The sequence below is a fragment of the Triticum aestivum genome, chromosome 2A, assembly GCF_018294505.1.
Source record: "Triticum aestivum cultivar Chinese Spring chromosome 2A, IWGSC CS RefSeq v2.1, whole genome shotgun sequence".
NCBI lineage: Eukaryota > Viridiplantae > Streptophyta > Magnoliopsida > Poales > Poaceae > Triticum > Triticum aestivum.
This window is the reverse complement of record NC_057797.1, coordinates 37,618,692-37,644,005: the sequence shown is the minus strand read 5'-3', so window position 1 is coordinate 37,644,005 and position 25,314 is coordinate 37,618,692. Positions and strand designations below refer to the sequence as shown.

The window sequence follows — 25,314 nt, the reverse complement described above, 5'->3', positions numbered from 1 at the left end:
CTTAGACTTTTTGGTGTAATAAGTGTGTGATTGCTACTCTGTTATAAATCCTCAAGTATTATGTGTGTCAGCATTACCGATCCAGGGATGACACTGAAGCACAGAGACTTGACCATTTGAGGTCGGGTCGCTACATTGAGTAGTTGCGAATTTGAGAAATGCTTGTGTTGAAGTTTGTGATTCCCGTAGCATGCACATATGGTGAACCGTTATCTGATGAAGTCGGAGCATGATTTATTTATTGATTGCCTTCCTTATGAGTGGCGGTCGGGGACGAGCGATGGTCTTTTCCTACCAATCTATCCCCCTAGGAGCATGCGTGTTGTACTTTGTTTTGATAACTAATAGATTTTTGCAATAAGTATATGAGTTCTTTATGACTAATGTTGAGTCCATGGATTATACGCACTCTCACCCTTCCACCCTTGCTAGCCTCTCTAGTACCATGCAACTTTCACCGGTACCTACCTATCATGGCATTTCCATAGCCATTCCGAGATATATTGCCATGCAACTTTCCACCGTTCCGTTTATTATGACACACTCCATCATTGTCATATTGCTTTGCATGATCATGTAGTTGACATCGTATTTGTGGCAAAGCCACCATTCATAATTATTCCTACATGTCACTCATGCATCATTGCACATCCCGGTACACCGCCGGAGGCATTCATATAGAGTCATATTTTGTTCTAAGTATCGAGTTGTAATTGTTGAGTTGTAAGAAAAATAAAAGTGTGATGATCATCATTTTTAGAGCATTGTCCCAAGTGAGGAAAGAATGATGGAGACTATGATTCCCCCATAAGTCGGGATGAGACTCCGGACGAAAAATAAAAGAGGCCAAAGAAGCCCAAAAAAAGTGGCCATAAAAAAAGAGAAAAGGCCCAAATAAAAAATAAAAAATGAGAGAAAAAGAGAGAAGGGACAATGCTACTATCCTTTTACCACACTTGTGCTTCAAAGTAGCACCAAGATCTTCATGATAGAGAGTCTCCTATGTTGTCACTTTCATATACTAGTGGGAATCTTTCATTATAGAACTTGGCTTGTATATTCCAATGATGGGCTTCCTCAAAATGCCCTAGGTCTTCGTGAGCAAGCGAGTTGGATGCACACCTACTAGTTTCTTTTGTTGAGCTTTCATACATTTATAGCTCTAGTGCATCTGTTGCATGGCAATCCCTACTCACTCACATTGATATCTATTGATGGGCATCTCCATAGCTCGTTGATACGCCTAGTTGATGTGAGACTATCTTCTCCTTTTTGAGTTCTCCATAACCACCATTCTATTCCACCTATAGTGCTATGTCCATGGCTCACACTCATGTATTGCGTGAAGATTGAAAAAGTTTGAGAACATCAAAAGTATGAAACAATTGCTTGGCTTGTCATCGGGGTTGTGCATGATTTAAATATTTTTTGTGGTGAAGATAGAGCATAGCCAGACTATATGATTTTGTAGGGATAACTTTCTTTAGCCATGTTATTTTGAGAAGACATAATTGCTTTGTTAGTATGCTTGAAGTATTATCATTTTTATGTCAATATTAAACTTTTGTCTTGAATCTTATGGATCTGAATATTCATGCCACAGTTTAGAAGAATTACATTGAAATTATGCCAAGTAGCACTCCGCCTCAAAAATTCTGTTTTTATCATTTACCTACTCGAGGACGAGCAGGAATTAAGCTTGGGGATGTTGATACGTCTCCAACGTATCTATAACTTTTGATTGCTCCATGCTATATTATATACTGTTTTGAATGTTTATGGGCTTTATTATACACTTTTATATCATTTTTGGGACTAGCCTATTAACCCAGAGCCCAGTGCCAGTTTCTGTTTTTACCCTGTTTTAGGGTTTCGAAGAAAAGGAAAATCAAACGGAGTCCAATTGACCTAAAACTTCACGGAACTCATTTTGGAAGGAAAGAATCCCAGAAGACTTGGAGTGCACGTCGGGGGACCTGCGAGGATGTCACGAGGCAGGGGGGCGCGTCCACCCTCCTGGGCACGCCCTCCACCCTCGTGAGCCCCTCGTGGCTCCCCTGACGTACTTCTTTCGCCTATATATCTCCATATACCCTAAAAACATCCGTGAGCACAATAGATCGGGAGTTCTGCCGCCAGAAGCCTCCGTAGACACCGACAACCAGTCTAGACCTATTCCGGCACCCTGCCGAAGGGGGCAATCCTTCTCCGGTGGTCATCTTCATCATCCCGGTGCTCTCCATGACGAGGAGGGAGTAGTTCTCCCTCGGGGTTGAGGGTATGTACAAGTAGCTATGTGTTTGATCTCTCTCTCTCTCTCTCTCTCTCTCTCTCGTGTTCTTGAGATGATGCGATCTTGATGTATCGCGAGCTTTGCTATTATAGTTGGATCTTATGTTTCTTCTCCCCCTCTTCTCTCTTGTAATGAATTGAGTTTCCCCTTTGAAGTTATCCTATCGGATTGAGTCTTTAAAGATTTGAGAACACTTGATGTATGTCTTGCCGTGCGTATCTGTGGCGACAATGGGATATCACGTGATTCACTTGATGTATGTTTTGGTGATCAACTTGCGGGTTCCGCCCATGAACCTATGCATAGGGGTTGGCACACGTTTTCGTCGTGATTCTCCGGTAGAAACTTTGGGGCACTCTTTGAGGTCCTTTGTGTTGGTTGAATAGATGAATCTGAGATTGTGTGACGCATATCGTATAATCATACCCACGGATACTTGAGGTGACATTGGAGTATCTAGGTGACATTAGGGTTTTGGTTGATTTGTGTCTTAAGGTGTTATTCTAGTACGAACTCTAGGGTTGTTTGTGACACTTATAGGAATAGCCCAACGGATTGATTGGAAAGAATAACTTTGAGGTGGTTTCGTACCCTACCAGAATCTCTTCCTTCGTTCTCTGCTATTAGTGACTTTGGAGTGACTCTTTGTTGCATGTTGAGGGATTGTTATGTGATCCAATTATGATATTACTGTTGAGGGAACTTACACTAGCGAAAGTATGAACCCTAGGCCTTGTTTACTATCATTGCAATACCGCTTACGCTCACTTTTATCATTAGTTACCTTTCTGTTTTTTTATTTTCAGATTACAAATACCTTTATCTACCATCCATATACCACTTGTATCACCATCTCTTCGCCGAACTAGTGCACCTATACAATTTACCATTGTATTGGGTGTGTTGGGGACACAAGAGACTCTTTGTTATTTGGTTGCAGGGTTGCTTGAGAGAGACCATCTTCATCCTACACCTCCTACGGATTGATAAACCTTAGGTCATCCACTTGAGGGAAATTTGCTACTATCCTACAAACCTCTGCACTTGGAGGCCCAACAACGTCTACAAGAAGAAGGTTGTGTAGTAGACATCACACGTATTGTATTTTTGCCATCGAGGATAAAAAGATGGGGTTTATATCATATTACATGAGTTTATCCCTCTACATCATGTCATCTTACTTAAAGCATTACTCTATACTTATGAACTTAGTACTCTAGATGCATGCTGGATAGCGGTCGGTGTGTGGAGTAATAGTAGTAGATGCAGAATCGTTTTGGTCTACTTGTCGCAGACGTGATGCCTATATACGTGATCATACCTAGATATTCTCATAACTATGCTCAATTCTATCAATTGCTCGACAGTAATTTGTTTACCCACTGTAATACTTATGCTATCTTGAGAGAAGCCACTAGTGAAACCTACCCCCCGAGTCTATTTTCCATCATATTAATCTTTCATCACTTAGCTATATCTATTGCCGTTTATTTTACTTTGCATCTTTATTTCTCTTTATCATAAAAATACCAAAAAATATTATCTTATCATATCTATCAGATCTCAGTCTCGTAAGTGATCGTGATGGGATTGACAACCCCTTTATAGCGTTGGTTGCGAGGTTCTTATTTGTTTGTGTAGGTGTGTGGGACTCGAGCGTGATCTCCTACTGGATTGATACCTTGGTTCTCAAAAACTGAGGCAAATACTCACGCTACTTTACTGCATCATCCTTTCCTCTTCAAGGGAAAACCAATGCAGTGCTCAAGAGGTAGCAGCGTGCGGGCCGGGGGCAGGGGCATGGGCAATGGCGACGGCGTGGGTGGCGGACGGCGACGGCGCGGGCGGCGGACAGCGACGACGCGGGCAGCGGACGGCGTCGGCGTGGGCTCCGGGGCGGGGGCGACAGCGATGGTGTCCGGCAGAATGGCGGCGTCGAGGAGGTCTTCCGCGCACGTCGTCGGGGGCAACTGCTAGACGAAAACTGGAATTTTCTAACCGGTTTCTATATATACATGAAGCATTGGTCCCGGTTCGTGGCATCAACCGGGACCAATGCCCCCCTTTAGTCCCGGTTGGTGCCACCAACCGCGACCAAAGGTCTCTTTTCAGCAGCCTAAAGGGCGGGAAACAGAGACCTTTGGTCCTGGTTGGTGCCACCAATCGGGACCAATGCCCCCCTTTAGTCTCGGTTGGTGCCACAAACTGGGACCAAAGGGGGGCATTGGTCCCGGTTCGTGGCACCAAACGAGACCATTGGCCTGCGCCTGCCAAAGCCGCGGTGCGGTGGGATGTTTAGGCCCACCTAGCTAGCTGAGGAGCTACCGCACCTGTTTATAAGTGCCGCCCTGCCATCTCTGTTGAACTCCTCTGAATTGCAGGGCTGTGGGTTATCCAGACCATGTATTTCTTCAATAGGCGGTAAATTCTTAACATATTGAGCTTTAATACCTTTTTCTTTCATAGATTTCTTTGCATCTTGCATATCTTCAGGACTGAGAAATAGAATACCCCTTTTCTTCGGAGTTGGCTTAGGAGTTGGTTCAGGAAGTGTCCAATTGTTTTCATTAGTCAACATATTATTCAATAGCAATTCAGCTTGATCAACAGTTCTTTCCCTGAAAACACAACCAGCAAAACTATCCAGGTAGTCTTTGGAAGCATCGGTTAGTCCATTATAAAAGATATCAAGTATTTCATTTTTCTTGAGAGGATGATCAGGCAAAGCATTAAGTAATCGGAGAAGCCTCCACCAAGCTTGTGGGAGACTCTCTTCTTCGATTTGCACAAAATTATATATTTCCCTTAAAGCAACTTGTTTCTTATGAGCGGGGAAATATTTAGTAGAGAAGTAATAAATCATATCATGGGGACTACCAACACAACTAGGATCAAGAGAATTAGACCATGTTTTAGCATCACCCTTTAATGAGAACGGAAATAACTTAAGGATAAAGTAATAGCGAGTTTTCTCATCATGAGTAAACAGGGTGGCTATATCATTTAATATAGTAAGATGTGCCACAACAGTTTCAGATTCATAGCCATAGAAAGGATCGGATTCAACCAAAGTAATTAACTCAAGATCGACAGAGAAATCATAATCCTTATTAGTAATAAAGATAGGTGAAGTAGCAAAAGCAGGGTCATATTTCATTCTAGCATTCAAAGACTTTTCTTTAAGCTTAGCTAATAATTTCTTAAGATCAGATCTATCATTGCAAGCTAAGAATTCTCTAGCAGTTTCTTCATCCATAACATAACCCTCAGGCACAACAGGCAATTCATATCTAGGGGAGAATCTTCATCATCACTTTCATCAATATTATCGATTTCAATAATTTCATTCTCTCTAACCCTAGCAAGTTGTTCATAAAGAAATTCACCTAGTGGCACAGTATTATCAAGCGTAGAAGTAGTTTCATCATAAATATCACGCATAGCAGAAGTGGCATCATCAATAACATGTGACCTATCGGAATCAATAGGAGCAGTAGGTGTCGCAAATTTACTCAAAACAGAAGGTGAATCAAGTGCAGAGCTAGATGGCAATTCCTTACCTCCCCTTGTAGTTGAGAGAAAAATCTTGGTTCTTTGATCTTTCAAGTTCTTCATAGTGATCAACAGATATAAATCCCAAGTGACTCAAAGAATAGAGCTATGCTCCCCGGCAACGGCGCCAGAAAATAGTCTTGATAACCCACAAGTATAGGGGATCGCAACAGTTTTTGAGGGTAGAGTATTCAATCCAAATTTATTAATTCGACACAAGGGGAGCCAAAGAATATTCTCAAGTATTAGCAGCTGAGTTGTCAATTCAACCACACCTGGAAACTTAATATCTGCAGCAAAGTATTTAGTAGCAAAGTAATATGATAGTAGTGGTAACGATAGCAAACGTAATATTTTTGGGTTTTATAGTGATTGTAACAGTAGCAACAGAAAAGTAAATAAGCGAAGAACAGTATATGAAAAGCTCATAGGCAACGGATCAGTGATGGATAATTATGTCGGATGCGATCAATCATGCAACAGTTATAAACATAGGGTGACACAGAACTAGCTCCAGTTCATCAATGTAATGCAGGCATGTATTCCGAATATAGTCATACGTGCTTATAGAAAAGAACTTGCATGACATCTTTTGTCCTACCCCCCGTGGCAGTGGGGTCCTATTGGAAACTAAGGGATATTAAGGCCTCCTTTTAATAGAGTACCAGAGCAAAGCATTAACACATAGTGAATACATGAACTCCTCAAACTACGGTCATCACCGGTAAGTATCCCAATTATTGTCACTTCGGGGTTAACGAATCATAACACATAATAGGTGACTATAGACTTGCAAGATAGGATCAAGAACTCACATATATTCATGAAAACATAATAGTTCCAGATCTGAAATCATGGCACTCGGGCCCTAGTAACAAGCATTAAGTTATAGTGATGTGCATTACCGAGAGGGCCCAGAGATACCTCTCCAACAATCGGAGTGACAAATCCTAATCTCGATCTATGCCAACTCAACAAACACCATCGGAGACACCTATAGAGCATCTTTATAATCACCCAGTTACGTTGTGACGTTTGATAGCACACTAAGTGTTCCTCCAGTATTCGGGAGTTGCATAATCTCATAGTCATAGGAACATGTATAAGTTATGGAGAAAGCAATAGCAATAAACTAAACGATCATAATGCTAAGCTAACGGATGGGTCATGTCAATCACATCATTCTCTAATGATGTGATCCCATTCATCACATGACAACTCATGTCTATGGCTAGGAAACTTAACCATCTTTGATTAATGAGCTAGTCAAGTAGAGGCATACTACTGACACTCTGTTTGTCTATGTATTCGCACATATACTAAGTTTCCGGTTCATACAATTCTAGCATAAATAATAAACATTTATCATGATATAAGGAAATATAAATAACAACTTTATTATTGCCTCTAGGGCATATTTCCTTCATATTGATGCTCAAGAGATGATCCAAACATAAGCCAAGAGGATATGTACCTCCCTCAACTCTTCTAAGTGTAAAGAAGGTTCGAAATCGGTTTCTGCGGGACCCGGTATGCCTCTAGAAATGCTAAGTGCTTCCATGACATGACCAAGTTATGGAACAATGTAGGGAAGGCAACCGGAAAGCACTTAGCAAACCGGCTATGCAGTTTGGCTTCATACTAAATTATCTGCTACAATCGTCTTCTAAACTAATAAGTCACTGGTGCTAAACAAGGTATTTCGAGTAAACCCCGACAGCGTCAAGTCATGTGGATGCCCTCAAGATATTTTGGTCCACACAATGGTGTTCATGCATTTACTGCCAAAGCCCAGTTTCGAGTTTTTGGTTTCTATAATGCTCCTTAGTGCAAATGCATCTCGGAAATGAACATAAATTCTTCGGTTATAAGCTCGCGACGTCTCGTGGGCGGAAGGATATGATAATGGTAGTCTCGGCAATGGAAAAGAGTAACCATGTGTCACCGACCAAGTCATTGGAATGCTTTCCCCAGAACGATCAAAATGACCAAGTCATGAGAAAATGTTGACCGGTGATAAACAGCAAAGCTGTGGGAGAACAAATGTCTAAACGTCCAAAATGGTTAAGTCACGGAACCGTTTGAAGACATAGATCCTAGTTTGGACGTACATGTTAAGCTCCAATGTCGTGAACAAAGGTTTAACAGGTGGTAGTCTGCCACAACATGGGTACACGGTCACCTCTTCCGCAGCCGTTTGAAGACAACACTCTCCCCTCTCGTTGCTATGCATCACCATGATCTTGCGTCTGCGTGGGTCACCTCTCCCCTGCATGGTTCAGATCCTTAGAGGAAGTAGTCGTACCTCTTCACGATCCAACCGATCAAGCACTGAAACTACGGCACCTACGAGTTCGAGCACACGTTCAGCTCGATGACGATCCCCGGACTCCGATCCAGCAAAGTGTCAGGGAAAAGTTCCGTCAGCACGACAGCGTGGTGACGAACTTGATGCACTACAGCAGCAGGGCTTCGCCTAAACTCCGCTATAGTATTATCGAGGAATATGGTGGCAGGGGGCACCGCACACGGCTAAGGAATAGATCACGTGGATCAACTTGTGTGTTCTAGGGTGCCTCTACCTCAGTATATAAAGGACTAGAGGGGGGAGGCTGGCCGGCCAAGGTGTGGCGCGCCAGGAGAGTCCTACTCCCTCTGGGAGTAGGATCCCCCCCCCCCAATCCTAGTTGGAATAGGATTCGCGGAGGGGGAAAAGAGAGAGAGGGGGCCGGCCACCTCTCCTAGTCCTAATAGGACTAGGGGGAGGGGGGAGGCATGCAGCCCATGTAGGGCTGCCTCTTCTCTTTTCCACCAAGGCCCATCATGGCCCATTTAACTCCCGGGGGGTTCCGGTAACCTTCCCGGTACTCCGGTAAAATCCCGATTTCACCCGGAACACTTCCGATATCCAAACATAGGCTTCCAATAACTTCAAAATTTTAAGCACATAGAGGGGAAACTTGATATTATTGCAATTCCTACAAGTATATGTTCCTCCCTCATAATAATTTGCAGTAGCATCATGAATGAATTCAACAATATAACCATCACATAAAGCATTCTTTTCATGATCTACAAGCATAGAATTTTTATTACTCTCCACATAAGCAAATTTCTTCTCATGAATAGTAGTGGGAGCAAACTCAACGAAATAGCTATCATGTGAGGCATAATCCAATTGAAAACTAAAATCAAGATGACAAGTCTCATGGTTATCATTGTTCTTTATAGCATACATGTCATCATAATAATCATCATAGTTAGCAACTTTGTTCTCATAATCAATTGGAACCTCTTCTGAAATAGTGGAATCATTACTAAATAAAGTCATGACCTCTCCAAACCCACTTTTATAATTATAATCATCATAAATAGGAGGCATGCTATCATCAAAATAAATTTTCTCATCAAAACTTGGGGGACAAAAAATATCATCTTCATCAGACATAGCATCCCCAAGCTTGTAGCTTTGGATATCATTAGCATCATGGATATTCAAGGAATTCATACTAACAACATTGCAATCATGCTCATCATTCAAATATTTAGTGCCAAACATTTTAATGCATTCTTCTTCTAGCACTTGAGCACAATTTTCCTTTCCATCATACTCACAAAAGATATTAAAAAGATGAAGCGTATGAGGCAAACTCAATTCCATATTTTTTTGTAGTTTTCTTTTATAAACTAAACTAGTGCTAAAACAAGAAACAAAAATATTCGATTGCAAGATCTAAAAATACACCTTCAAGCGCTAACCTCCCCGGCAACGGCGCCAGAAAAGATCTTGATGTCTAGTACACAACCTTCTTCTTGTAGACGTTGTTGGGCCTCCAAGTGCAGAGGTTTGTAGGACAGTAGCAAATTTCCCTCAAGTGGATGACCTAAGGTTTATCAATCCGTAGGAGGCGTAGGATGAAGATGGTCTCTCTCAAGCAACCCTGCAACCAAATAACAAAGAGTCTCTTGTGTCCCAAACACACCCAATACAATGGTAAATTGTATAGGTGCACTAGTTCGGCGAAGAGATGGTGATACAAGTGCAATATGGATAGTAGATATATGTTTTTGTAATCTGAAAATATAAAAACAGCAAGGTAACTAATGATAAAAGTGAGCACAAACAGTATTGCAATGCGTTGAAACAAGGCCTAGGGTTCATACTTTCACTAGTGCAAGTTCTCTCAACAATAATAACATAATTGGATCACATAACTATCCCTCAACATGCAACAAAGAGTCACTCCAAAGTCACTAATAGCGGAGAACAAACGAAGAGATTATGGTAGGGTATGAAACCACCTCAAAGTTATTCTTTCTGGTCGATCTATTCAAGAGTCCGTAGTAAAATAACATGAAGCTATTCTTTCCGTTCAATCTATCCTAGAGTTCGTACTAGAATAACACCTTAAGACAAAAATCAACCAAAACCCTAATGTCACCTAGATACTCCAATGTCACCTCAAGTATCCGTGGGTATGATTATACGATATGCATCACACAATCTCAGATTCATCTATTCAAACCAAAACAAAGTACTTCAAAGAGTGCCCCAAAGATTCTACCGGAGAGTCAAGACGAAAACGTGCGCCAACCCCTATGCATAGGTTCATGGGCGGAACCCGCAAGTTGATCACCGAAACATACATCAAGTGGATCAATAGAATACCCCATTGTCACCACGGGTATGCCACGCAAGACATACATCAAGTGTTCTCAAATCCTTAAAGACCCAATCCGATAAGATAACTTCAAAGGGAAAACTCAATTCATTACAAGAGAGTAGAGGGGGAGAAACATCATTGGATCCAAATATAATAGCAAAGCTCATGATACATCAAGATCGTAGCACCTCAAGAACACGAGAGAGAGAGAGAGAGAGAGAGAGAGAGATCAAACACATAGCTACTGGTACATACCCTCAGCCCCGAGGGAGAACTAGTCCCTCCTCGTCATGGAGAGCACCGGGATGATTAAGATGGCCACCGGAGAGGGATTCCCCCCTCCGGCAGGGTGCCAGAACGAATCTAGATTGGTTTTAGGTGGCTACGGAGACTTCTGGCGGCGGAACTCCCGATCTATTGTGCTCCTCGAAGTTTTTAGGGTATATGGGTATATATGGGAGGAAGAAGTACGTCGGTGGACCTTCGGGCTGTCCACGAGGCAGGGGCGCGCCCAGGGGGTGGGCACTCCCCCCACCCTTGTGGGCAGCCCGGGACTCTCCTGGTCCATCTCCGATACTCCGTGGGCTTCTTCTGGTCCAAAAATAAGTTCCGTGAAGTTTCAGGTCAATTGGACTCCGTTTGATTTTCCTTTTCTGCAATACTCTAAAACAAGGAAAAAACAGAAACTGGCACTGGGCTCTGGGTTAATAGGTTAGCCCCAAAAATAATATAAAAGTGTTTAATAAAGCTCATAAACATCCAAAACAGATAATATAATAGCATGGAACAATCAAAAATTATAGATACGTTGGAGACGTATCAGGGGGTGCGTTCCACGGGTATAGTAGGGGGAGGGTGGCACCTCCCCCTCACCCGTGGGGAAAGGAGTTGGGCCGTGTTTTCGGACTAAAACACATGTCGTAGGGTGGGTTTCGGTCGGGTACCATGGGTGCTTAGCCAATGTAGGGGTCGTTTCGGTCGAGTCATATTATCTCTGTCCCGTTTACACGTAATATCTGGTTCCAGGACCAAAATTCGGTTGGGCGTTACATCGTGAAAACTTATGATTCTTGGGCTGGATAACGCGTCCATCCGGTGTCTTCGGTGCTAGCGGCTTGCCGTTGCCCCGGTCTCCAGTGCATTCTAGATGGTATGATACCTAAAAAGGTGATTATTGTGTGACGTCCATGATTCTGTACGGGCAGTTGCTTCCTCGCTGCTCGAGGTGCATTCGGGTGGTGTGTTTGTTGCCTTTGGAAAATTGTTGCCCCTCTAATGGTCACGTTGTCATTGCAGCACCTGCGCACTGTGGACACTTTGGACGCCTACGTGCAAGTGATTCCCCTATGCTTTGCATCGGGGAGGCTTGGTAGGCTTGACCGATGTGGCTACGCGAGCGCATGAGTAGTTTTGGACCAGTGTCTGTCAGTAGATCCGCCGTCTTCGTGCGGCCGACTACTGACGTCGTGTCCCGTCACTCTTGTGGCTTATGTTACCATTGCCTTTTCCAAGTGCTTGCATGCTGGTACCCGAACTACGGGAATTAGTGCTATGTTTTACATGGTTGCCTCGCGGTGGCCGCCTTTGGGTGTGCTGCTACGGCCAAATGGCGCTTGCGGCGTTGCAGCATGGTGTCGAGCATGTTTACTCTGTCCATGCTGTCAATGCAACCTTGCTCCCGCCGTTGGTCTCGGATGCTGCTAACGATAAAGTGTCTTGGCCCATTTGATTGCTTTGACCCGACCCTAAGAAGCTCTCCGAACTTGAGAACAACTGGAACAGGTGTTGCCTCTACCTCTCCAAAGTTAGTGGTAGGATACGCATCATTCTGCGCCGATCCTCATACTAGCAGGATGAGCTTAGCCCACTTAATTGCGACAACCGGACTGGATGTTGCCTCTACCTTGCCATGCAAGTGGATGGGCGGACAACTACCGACGTCGGACGTCAAAGAGGACGTGCTACCCGGTTGATCCTTGCCAGTAGTCATATGCTTGTCTCAAAGATTAAGCCATGCATGTGCAAGTATGGACCAATTTGAACTATGAAACTGCGAATGACTCATTAAATCAATTATAGTTTGTTTGATGGTATGTGCTACTCGGATAACCCTAGAGATAATACGTGCAACAAACCCCAACTTCTGGGAGGGGTGCATTTATTAGATAAAAGGCTGTCATGGGATCTGCCCGCTGATCCGATGATTCATGATAACTCGACAGATCGCACGACCCTCGTGCTGGTGACGCATCATTCAAATTTCCGCCCTATCAACTTTCCATGGTAGGATAGGGGCTTGCCATGGTGGTGATGGGTGACGGAGAATTAGGGTTTGATTCCAGAGAGGGAGCCTAAGAAACGGCTGCCACATCCAAGGAAAGCAGCAGGCGTGCAAATTACCCAATCCTGACACGGGGAGGTAGTGACAATAAATAACAATACCAAGCGCATTAGTGTCTGGTAATTGGAATGAGTACAATCTAAATCCTTTAACGAGGATCCATTGGAGGGCAAGTCTGGTGCCAGCAGCCTCGGTAATTCCAGCTCCCATAGCGTATATTTAAGTTGTTGCAGTTAAAAAGCTCGTAGTTGGACTTTGGGCCGGGTCGACCGGTCCGCGTCACGAAGAGCACCGACCTACTCGACCCTTCAGTCGGCGATGCGCTCCTAACCTTAATTGGCCGGGTTGTACCTCCGACATCGTTACTTTGAAGAAATTAGAGTGCTCAAAGAAAGCCATCGCTCTGGATATACAATAGGACGGGATAACATCATAGGATTCTGGTCCTATTGTGTTGGCCTTCGAGGTCGGAGTAATGATTAATAGGGCAGTCGGGGGTATTCGTATTTCATAGTCAGAGGTGAAATTCTTGGATTTATGAAAGAAGAACAGCTGTGAAAGCATTTGCCAAGGATCGGCAGATGTTGCATATAGGACTCCGCCAGCACCTTATGAGAAATCAAAGTCTTTGGGTACCGTGGGGAGTATGGTCGCAAGGCTGAAACTTAAAGGAATTGACGGAAGGGCACCACCAAGCGTGGAGCCTGCGGCTTAATTTGACTCAACACGGGGAAACTTACCAGGTCCAGACATAGCAAGGATTGTGTGATAGCCTGGCTTATTAGGGATAATAGACTACTCATATCAATAAGGAATGTTTTTTTTGGGAAGCCCATTTGGACAGAACTCCAAAGTTAAGCGTGCTTGGCTTAGAGTAATTTCAGGATGGGTGACCGGGTAATCTTGGGAAATTTTATTGTGACTAGCAAAAATGCTCGTGCGTTGCAACGGGAGAAAAAAAAAGCATGCCCCTATCTTAATAAGCATAGTCCCAATATCTCCACAGGTCCACATCCTTTTTTTCAACATGATGCCATCCCATGTCACCGCCTATCCTCCTTCCCGCCGTCACTGATAGTGGTCGTAGTGCCCGAGACTATTGTCGTACTTTGCTACAAAGCAAAGCGAACGCTGCTAGAAATGAGTTGAGCATGTTTAACATAACTTCCTATCATGAATAATAAATAGCACATAGGTTATTAATAGTACATACAATCAAATTTTGCAACCTTTTATTGTACTCCCTCCGTTCCAAATTACTCGTCGCAGAAATGGATGTATTTAGAACTAAAATACATCTAGATACATCCATACCTGCGACAAGTAATTCAGAACGGAGAGAGTAACTAAATGTTTTGGCTAGCTACCAAAATCACTTTAAGATTATGAAGAAAATTAATGATTTTCCGCAATAAAGAATCAAACCATTACATGAGCAACCAATTGGATTTCTCTATTCTATACTTGAATTAAATTAATGTTTTTACTCATATTTTTGCTATTTATTTGGAAAAAATCATGTTATTTATTTTAATCCACTATACATTTTTTGAACTTTTATCAATCAAACTGCATGCGTTCATTATTTAGTTTAACCGACCATGCATTAAGTTTTAACGTTTGTGAGTGACCAGATTTATTTGCACATCTGTAAACCATAACATGCACTAATTGTGTTTGTGCTTATAAAAAATAGCATGCTATTTTTCCTCATTAATATTTGTGAACTGAAACAAAGTAGAGTTAAGCAATTGCCATACGATAGAGTTTGGAGACGTGCACTAACTTTTCTTCTCAAGCTAGCTGTAGTCATGCTCAAACATAGGGCATAGGAAAGACGAATCATCATGTACCAATTGTTGATCTAGGAAAATTGTGCGTACTTACATTTTAACTCATTATTTTTGTGAAAATAACCATATTATTTATTTTAATCCACTGTACATTTTTTTGATCATTTTAATCAAACTACATGTGTTAATTATTTACTTTAACAAACCATGCATTAAGTTTTAATGTTTGCGTGCGACCAATTTTTTTTACACTTCTGTAACCAATTTTGTAATTTGATGAAAAGAAGAAAAACTTGACCAAAGAAGATGCATCCTCTTTGACACGTACTCCTACATGTTTAGAGCTCTCGGTTAAAAAAAGATTTCACGTCTCCTTTCTTTTCTCCACTTTAAACTTGACAGAATAATAATAGAAATAAAACATGATAAAAAAGATCCAATTCATTGTCTACGTTTGTTTCTGTTCACACTACTTCGTTCTAGCAAGAGAAAGTTGAGCGTCATGGCGCGTCTCACGTTAAATTCTCCTCTTTCCTTCTTTATTATTATTGTTCTCTATCACAGACTGAAATCCCTCTTTTCTTCTTTATTCTTTCCTTCTACTCCCTCTTTATTTCCTTCTGTTTTCCTTCTTTATTCTTTCCCCCTATTTATTTCCTTTTTCCTTCTTTATTCTTCTATTCAAGCCATCTTTCTTTCTTTATTCTTCTATTCGATCCCTCTTTCCGTCCTTACAACGGTTGGCTTATTTCCTTCCTAAATGATTTTCGAGATGGCTCCTTGTTACTCAGAAATATCAAAGACGTATATAAATTAGCATGATTGGATGTAAGGAAACGATGTCGGACTATTTTACAGGCGAATCAACCTTTTTTATCCACGCAACACAAGCTAGCTTAGTTGGTCATAATATTAGATTTCAGACGGTAGCTTGCAAGTTCGATTCGCCACACCAGCTACTATTTTCTGTATGGAGTAATTCGGCGTCGCTACCTGTGGTCAGGTAGCTTCTTTCGATCAGATATGGTCAGATTTGGTTGAATGAAGATAAAGATGGGGATAGATTATTGCAATTCTTGGTCTTCAACGAAGAATGTCTAGTAAGCGTGAGTCATCAGCTCGCGTTGACTACGTCCCTGCCCTTTGTACACACCGCTCGTCGCTCCTACCGATTGAATGGTCCGGTGAAGTGTTTGGATCGCGGCGACTGGGACGGTTCGCCACGCCCGACGTCGAGAGAAGTCCATTGAAGCTTATCACTTGAAACAATTCCTTATTTAACACTATCTTAAATTTCTTTCCTTATTTAACACTGCAAAACTTTTTCTTCCCTATCTAACAATGAGCTAAATTTTTATGCCATTTACGACACTTCCGTTCATTTTAAGCATAAATGACACATGAAAAGACCCCTTTGCCATTTCTTTCCTTATTTAACACTGCAAAACTTTTTCTTCCCTATCTAACAATGAGCTAAATTTTTATGCCATTTACGACACTTTCGTCCATTTTAAGCATAAATGACATATGAAAAGACCCTTTTGCCCCTCATGTGATATGTGTGTGTGCGGGGCAGTAGCATACACACACGCATCGGCAGGAGCACACACGCAGCAGCACATACGCACACGTGCACACAACAGCACATATGCATGCAGCACACACACAACAACACACACACGCAGCAACACAAACACGCACGTACACACACGCACACACATACATGGCTATGTGTATTCTGTATGTGCAGCCCAGAGGTGTGGGTATTCAGAAGTGTATGTGTACATCTGCTAGAGCCATAAGCCTCGTACAGAGCTACTGCCGTGCATGGCCTTCGATGCATGCATGCAATTGTAGGTGGGCAATTTTGCCATTCACCACGTACAAAGCTAATGATAGACCATCAGTGTATGCATCCACAGTGTATGCATCCACTATATAATGTATCTACGTACAATTGCGTACAAAGCTAACTCAGACATTCAAAATGGATTATGCGAGCTTCATAAGAAAATCCTTGTAATGTTGATGCTTACGTGCCTTGTAACTGGATTTTTATTTTATAAATGAGACACGTATTACCATGCAAAAAAGAGAGCTCCATAAGAAAATCCAACAAATAATAGTATAATAATTATTAATAAAGATGATAAAAATGTCATCAAACAGTATGCGGGCACAAACATACCACATGAGAGACAAAAGGGTATTTTCAAGTGTCATTTAGAGGCTCAAAATGGTCTGATGTGTCATAAAAGACATACAATTTAGGCTCATTGTTTTTTTTTGCGGGGAAAACTTTCAATCTATTCATCTTCAATCATGGTAGTACAACGAATACTAGAAATAATAAAAATTACATCCAGATTCGTAGAACACCTAGCGACGACTACAAGCACTGAAGCGAGCCGAAGGCGCGCCGCTGCCATCGCCCCTCCCTCATCGGAGCCGGGCAAACCTTGTTGTAGTAGACAGTCGGGAAGTCGTCGTGCTAAGGCCCCATAGAACCAACGCACCAGAACAGCAACCACCGCAGATGAAGAGTGTAGATTAAAAGGATCCAACCTGAAAACACACGAACGAAGACGAACGACAAACAGATCCAAGCAAATCCACCAAGCACAGATCAGCCGGAGACACAATTCCACACGCCCACCGATGATGCTCAACACATCACCGGAACGGGGGTTAGGCGGGGAGACCTTTATTCCATTTTCAGGGAGCCGCCGCCGTCTCGCCTTCCTGAGTAGGACGCAAACCCTAACAAAAATAAAAAAAAGATCTAAAAACGGAGCCCTCCCACCGGCAAGGGGCGAGATCCACTCCGCCTCCATGGTCCTAAGGCCACCGAAGACGGGACGGACCGACGCCGACGCCGGCGGGAGGCAGAGTACCCTAGCTTTTTGGAGGGGCGGCTGGCTAGGTCAAATACTTGTTTTTTCTGAGCGGGCGATGCACGGGACCGCAATTTAGGCTCATTGTTACATAGGGAAAAAGTTATTTATCAATGTCAAATAGGGCATAAAATTTAAACACGATGTTAAAAAAGAAATTCTCTCTTATCATTTAAGGAAAGGAAAAGTCGTAACAAAGTTTTCGTAAGTGAACCTGCGGAAGGATTATTGTCGTGACCTTGATCAAAACAGACCGCGAACGCGTTATCTAGCCGCGGCACTGTCCGTCATTGGTCAAAGTCCTCTATAACCTCCTCTCCTCGGTTCGGGGGCTGATGATATGCCTACTGGCACGTCCCTAGTAATTAAGGGTCTTCCGGTGGATGCGGTTGAGGCACTGTGAATTTCCGTTATTCCCACATTGATGATCGGCCGGAGGGAGAGACTATATCAATAACCCCAGCCTCATAGCAACGTTCCCGTAGGCAAATATTGGTGCGGTTGACTTCACATAATATCATGAGGATTGTTATCTCAAGATAGACAGTAGAAAATATTGCATTTTTATCTCAGTTCATAGTTGTACTCTTATTAAAACTTCTTAGACTTCCCACATCATAGACTGCCATATCAAACCTCTTTAATTTATGTCAACTGTTAAACAAGGACCTGAAATTCACCCACATGCAATCCTTATTCCATTGAAGATAGTTTTGGCGTTTAATGATTTAATGATAAAAGAAAGGATCTTGATGATGAAGATATACTATAATATATATTGCCATTGCTAGTCGACCAAGACGTGTCATCCTTGTTTTTGGGTACATTTCAATCCAACCAAAATACTCATGCATGCTGGTTGGTGTCGTTGGCGAGGATGACGTTGCGGTGCCTGCCGCGTTCTGATCGGCAGTTCTGGGCGAACTTGACGGTGCGGGCGTTGAGTCCCTTGCTCTTCTCCTCCTCCGACCACTCCGCGCCGTAGTACTTCTCCTCGTCAGCGCCGACGTTGGCTGGGAACAACATGGAGCCCCACTGCGGGAAGTGCACAAGCATGACCGGCAGCGTGCATGCCATTGTCACTATGCCCATGTACTGGAGCCCCTGCCCGGTGCCGTAGTTGGACGAAGTGAAGAAGAGCAGCTGGTTGAAGGCCGCGCCGAAGGTCCCGCCGGCGCCGGTCATCCCCGAGACGATGCCGAGGGAGCGGCGGGAGACGAAGGGTATGACCGCGAAGATGGCGCCCTCAGCGGCCTGGGCACAGATGGAGAAGAGGACCATGGCGGTGACGGAAGCGGGCAGGCTCGAGGCACGGCCGAGCCAGAAGCAGAAGGCGCCGCCGGCGGTCTGGAGGATCCAAATGTTCCAGAGACGGGCGCGCATTCCAAAGTAGCGCGCGCCCACGTCGGAGAAGTAGCCGCCCATGGAGCGCACGAAAATGTTGGCCAGTCCGAAGCTGGCGGCGATGGTGCCGGCGGTGCGGAGGCCTAGGTGGAAGTGGTCGTAGTAGTACTCGGCGATGACATTGTCGGTGCAGAGCTCGACGCCAGCGGAGTATCCGTAGAGGAGCACGAAGACCCAGCTACGGTAGTTGGTTATGGCACCCCAGGCCACCTTGGCGAACTTGTCCTTGGCGACTTGGCCCTTGTTCTGCAGGCTCCAGAGGTTGCCGTCGGGGAGGTCCTGCCCCAGCGTGAGCACCATGATGCCAACGACGATGTGCAGCGTGCCGGGGCCGAAGTAGGCGACGCGCCAGGCCGAGAAGGGCGTGGCGCCGCACCTGCTGCGGATGGCCTCGTAGACGAGTGGCATTACGAGCTGCGTGGCGCCGCCGCCGACGTTGCCCCAGCCGGCGGCAAGCCCGTTGACGGCGCCAATGATGTTGCCGCTGAACATGGTGCTCATCCAGTACTGGCAGGAGATGAGCGTGGCGAGCGAGAAGCCGATGAGGAAGCGCACCATGATGTAGCCCGCCGGGTCGTGGACGAGGGACATGCAGAACACGGCGGGCGCCGTGAGCATGACGAGGAAGGCGCAGCCGTAGCGGGGGCCGAGGAGGTCGCACACCACGCCCATGGCGACCCTCGAGAAGATGGAGCCGGACACGGAGGCCACGCTGGCGTTGCTGATGTCACGCTTAGTGAGGTTAAGGTTGTCGCGGATGATGGGGATGAGCGGCGCCGCGGCGAAGGTGGAGACGAAGCAGATGAAGAAGGCCATCCAGGAGAGATGGAAGGCGCGCATGTGCGGGGCGGCGAAGGAGAAGAGCCTGAAGGACTTGGCCTTGTGCTCAGAGTCCACAGGCAGCGGGAAGATCTTGGCCGGCGCCGCCATCTCCGTCTCCATTTTCTCCATCTGTTTCTTCTTTTGCTGATTGCTCTCGATCTCGAGCTCTGCTATGGTGGTGTGTGCTTTGAATCCCACTTCTGTTTGCTAGTTATAGCACCGGCATCACAGGCAAGCGTTGACATCTTGTCAAGTGCTAGCTTCATTCATGATCATCCCACGGAAACAGCTCAGCTCAGAGATGGATCATGGCTTTGATTTTAGTTTAAGACTTAAGGGAGCGTTGAATCTAAAAATAGTAGTATTAGGAAATTCCGTTTCTGTACAAGCCTCACCCCTTGGGATCAACCAAGGATCAGAATATATACCAAGTCTCTGTGAACAACAGCAAGAATCGACATACTACTCTACTTGGCAACTTGCACAAAATGATGTGATGTATGTCCCTTCGGACCTATCAGGGTTGCCGAGTTAAGTCACTATTATTAAGCTTTGATTCCTATCGATAAGTGCACTGCATGCATGATTACTTCTACCACATGATGTACTAGTAGGAGTACTTATATTTTTATTGACGGAAACCATGTTGGCATTATTCGCTACTATATTTAGTCTGTTGATTGCACACAAGAGTTGACTATTCACGTATAGTGCTGTCAAGAAAGCTTGACATCGTGACCTGTCAACATGGCAACTTTAGGCCTCCTTTGGTTTGGTTTGTAGGAATGTTATAGGATTTCTATAGGATAAGATTTGCACAGGAAAATTTTCTTTCAGGCCATTTGGTTTGTAGGAATGGATTCCTATTCCTATGTAGGATAAAAATCAATCCTTCACATTTTGGAGGAAAAAAAACATTAGCTAAGACTCAATGAAAAAACTCCTATCCTGTGCATCAAATGACATCCTTTTCTTTATAGGAATTGAGATGCATGTCATCTCACTTTCTATGATTTTCCTATTCCTACAACATTTTTATCCTATGAACCAAAGGAGGCCTTAGCTCGGCTAGCTCGGGATCATTGGCAAAAATGACTCCACTATGAACATCTTACTGCTTCAGCTGTATCTAGCAATAAACCTTCTAAGCTCTTGGCTCCTATGATTTGATATAAATCACGCAGAGTGGGCAGGCTGGTGGCACAAGATTCATAACAGTAGATTATCTCAACAAAGATGTTTATGTTTTGTAAGAATGGCTCACAACTTGGAATTACTGCAACCATATGTATGCAAAAGAAGCACTCCCTCTGTTTTAAAATATGTGTTTTTTGTTTGTCCAAATATTGATGTATGTAGACTTGAAACAAGTTTAGATATATCCACGTTTGGGCAAATCTAAGACATTTTTTTTGGGACGGAGGGCGTAATTATTATTTGTCTAGCTATTGCTATTATTTGTGTAATCATTGTGTGGCTATTGAGAATCGAATTGTTCCTGTACCCTGGTGTCCACTCGGCCGACAGAGATGATGTAGGCTACATCCCGCCTGGGGTAGTCTTCGCGCTGTCTGCCGGCTGGAGCAGCCGACTGTCTTGCTGGTTCCTTGCAGTTGTTGTCGTTCTGCGGTGGAGGAGGTGGTGGTGGTGGAGGCAAAAGGCACAAATTCGACCTCAGGACGAAACTATTTCACATACTAAACTGTTCTTAAAAGTATTTCACCCGGCTGACCTTTAATATGCAGCGCCTGACATTAAGGCGCTGCACTCTACTGTGCAACGCCTAACACTTAGGCGCCACACTGTGCAGCGCCTAGCTCTAAGAAGTTGCACTACACTGTGCAGCGCCTAGCTGTAAGGAGTTGCACAGTAGAATGCAGCGCCTTGTTGTCGGGCGCTGCACAAAAGGGTCAGCAGTGTGAAATATTTTCTAAAACAGTTTAGTTTATGAAATACTTTCGTTTTAAGGTTAGATTTGCTAATTTTGCCTGTGGTGGATGTGGTAGTCCTTCGCTTCCCATGAGGTGCTGCGTCCAGCTGCACTGGAGGGTGGTGTGGTTGGCGAGCTTGCCGCCTAGGCTGTGGTACTTGCATGGGGAATCGAGCATCTGCTCGAGCGTGTACTTCGTCTTGGTACATGGACGGTCATCTCGCTTGCGGGGGTAGCAGTTTCCGCCTGCTCCGATCGGCTGGTCGTCAGCTGCACCAACCAGCCGGTTCTCGTATCTTTCTTTGGCCACTGCGTCGGGTCTCTTTCGGTTGTCCCGGTTGTCATAGTAGCCGCGGTCGTCATGGTTGTCCCGGTTCCGGTTGTCGCGGTTGTTCTGGTTGTTGCTGGGGGCGGCTTGGTCCCTCACCAGCTCCTCGGGGAGTATCTTGCCGGCTGGATCCAGCCAGATCAGCGTCTTCATGGCCGAGTCGGCCATGGCGTACTTGTCCGCGACGGTCGAGGGCTGTCAGGGTCGTCAGGTTCGACCGGTTGATCTTGTGCTTCAGCATCGTGCCGTCTCACAGCCGTCGCGGAAGAACTGGATGGCTTATACGTCCGCCACCCCTTCGCGGGAGTTGCGCAGGCTGGACCACCTTGTGAGGTAGTCGTGATCCGACTCGCCGCTGCCATGGACGCAGGCGGCTAGCTATTGTGGCCCGCCAGGGCGCTTGTAGTTGTCGGGGAAGTTCCCGACAAAAACTTCCTTGCAGTCAGCCAGGAGTTGACGCTGATCTTGGGCGGGCTCTTCAGCCAGGTGCGCACCGATTCTTGCAGCATCAGCGGTACATAGTGCACCGCAACTTGCCTGTTGCCGCCTATGATGGCGACGGCCATCACATAGTCGTTGAGCCAGTCTTCTTGGTGCCGCCATCATACTTGAACGTGCTCCGGGGAAGGGTGAAGTCGGGTGGGAACGGCTCCTTCGCAATGCGTGGCCCGATACACAGATGTCCCTCGATGTCTTCCTCCTCCAGCTTGCGGGAGATTTCTATCGTGTCGAGGCGGGAGCGGGCGTCTTCGCCGACTCCGGGGCCCAGTGGCCCCAGACGGTCATGAACGTTGTTGCGGGAGTTCGCTCGGGAGGCGGCTATTCGTGGGGCCGGCTGATTGCTCTGGTTGCCCCCATCTTTGTTATCCGGCTGCCTCCTGCAGCCGGCTCGTTGTCGCGTCTGGCTAGCTGGTACGAGTTGATGCTACACTCTCTGAGGGCCTCCGGCTAGCACAATAAAAGAGCACATTGCTTCCTCGCTGATCATCATTATTAGAGCATTGTCTCAAATGAGGAAAAGGATGATGAAGACTATGATTCCCCCACAAGTCGGGATGAGACTTCAGACGAAAAAGAAAAAAAAGGAAAAAAAGAGGCCAAACAGCCCAAAAAAATGAATGAGAGAAAAGAGAAGGGACAATGTTACTATCTTTTTACCACACTTGTGCTTTAAAGTAGCGACATGATCTTCATGATAGAGAGTCTCCTATATTGTCACTTTCATATACCAGTGGGAATTTTTCATTATAGAACTTGGCTTGTATATTTCAATGATGGGCTTCCTCAAATTCCCCTAGGTCTTCGTGAGCAAGCAAGTTGGATGCACACCCACTTAGTTTCTTTTTGAGCTTTCATATACTTATAGCTCTAGTGCACTTGTTGCATGGCAATCCCTACTCACTTGCATCGATATCAATTGATGGGCATCTTCATAGCCCATTAATTTTCCTAGTTGATGTGAAACTATCTCCTTCTTTCTAGGGGTGGGCATAAAAACCGACCAACCAAATACCGAAACCGAAAAAACCAAATTTTCGGTTTTTGCTGCTGCTATATTCAAATTCGGTTTCTATGTTTAATAACCGAATTAAAATCGGCCGGTTCGGTAGTTAACCGATAACCGAAGAAAAAACCGAAGTGCACGCAATTCTAGTACAGGCGTCCCGCACGACCACACATCTCGCCAAATGCCAAGTCGAACCGAACGCAATTCCAGTGCGAGGCACCCCACGTCCGCACGTCTCGCCAGAATTTTCTTTCGAGGTAGCACCTCTTGCATGCAACTACTTCACGGCCGCGCGCCTGCATGCATGCAGCCACACATAGCGTGAGAAGGCCCAGCTGGTGTGATCTGGCCCACACACTTAATTGCATGGCCCAAATAGTATTTCCTTTGGCTGATAGTGTGCACCGGGTGGAGTGTTACTTGTTTAGTCCCACATCGGTCAGCTACGCTTCAGGGACAAGGTGACCAGCTATATAAGAGGTCAGGAAGCTCTTGTATGATGCGCTCGCTGTAGCTTCTCAGCAACACTGCAATCAGTCGGTTTAAACCAAAAACTGAACCAAATTGGTCGGTTAACCGAATTTTCGGTTAGTTGTTTTTGCTTGTTATTTTCGGTTTTTTGTTTTGTTAACCGAAATTAAAAATAAACCGAATGGTATAAAGCGAACTTTCGGTTTCTACCGAATGCCCACCCCTACTTCTTCCTGTCTTCTCCACATCCACCATACTCTATTCCACCCATATTGCTATATTCATGGCTCACGCTCATGTATTGCGTGAAAGTTGAAAAAGTTTGAGAACATCAAAAGTATGAAACACTTGCTTGGCTTGTCATCAGGGTTGTGCATGATTTAATACTTTGTGTGATGAATATAGAGCATAGCTAGACTATATGATTTTGTAGGGATAACTTTCTTTGGCCATGTTATTTTGAGAAGACATGATTGCTTCATTTGTATGCTTGAAGAATTATTGTTTCTATGTCAATATTAAACTTTTGTTTTGAATTTTATTGATCTGAACATTCATGCCACAATAAATAAGATTACATGGATAAATATGTTAGGTAGCATTCCACATAAAAAATTCTGTTTTTATCATTTACCTACTCGAGGACGAGCAGGAATTAAGCTTGGGGATGCTTGATACGTCTCCAACATATCTGTAATTTTTTATTGTTCCATGCTATTATATTATTTGTATTGGATGTTTTATATGCATTAATATGCTATTTTATATTATTTTTGGGACTAACATATTAACCTAGAGCCCAATGCCAGTTTCTATTTTTTCCTTGTCTTTGAGTTTTACACAAAAGGAATATCAAACGGAGTCCAAACGAGCTAAAAATTTACGAGGATTTTTTATGGACCAGAAGAAGCCCATGGAGCATCGAAGTTGGGCCAGAAGAGTCCCAAGGCGACCACAAGCCTAGGGGCGCCCCCCTAGGGCGCACCCCTGGCTTGTGGGCTCCTCGGGAACCCCCCTGACTTGTGTCCAAAAATTTCTATAAATATAGAAACCTCCGAAAAGAAACCTAGATCAGAAGTTCCGCCACCGTAAGCCTCTGTAGCCATTGAAAACCAGGGAGCCTGTTTCGGCACCCTGCCGGAGGCCATCTTCATCATCCTGGCAGTCTCCATGCCGAGGAGAGAGTGGTTCACCCTCGGGGCTGAGGGTATGTATCAGTAGCTATGTGTTTGATCTCTCTCTCTCCCTCTCTCTCTCTCTCTCTCTCTTGTGTTCTTGATTTGGCACGATCTTGATGTACCACGAGCTTTGCTAT

The 25,314-nt window shown here is 44.6% G+C and overlaps 1 protein-coding gene across 1 annotated transcript; it reads right to left on the bottom strand.

The window, feature by feature from the left end:
- Window positions 1-18,292: 18,292 nt before the first annotated feature.
- On the bottom strand, window positions 18,293-19,871 carry LOC123184538 (high-affinity nitrate transporter 2.1-like). Its single transcript, XM_044596639.1, has one exon. It carries the CDS (start codon window positions 19,869-19,871, stop codon window positions 18,384-18,386), a length of 1,488 nt encoding a protein of 495 aa, XP_044452574.1. The 3' UTR covers window positions 18,293-18,383.
- Window positions 19,872-25,314: the final 5,443 nt, after the last annotated feature.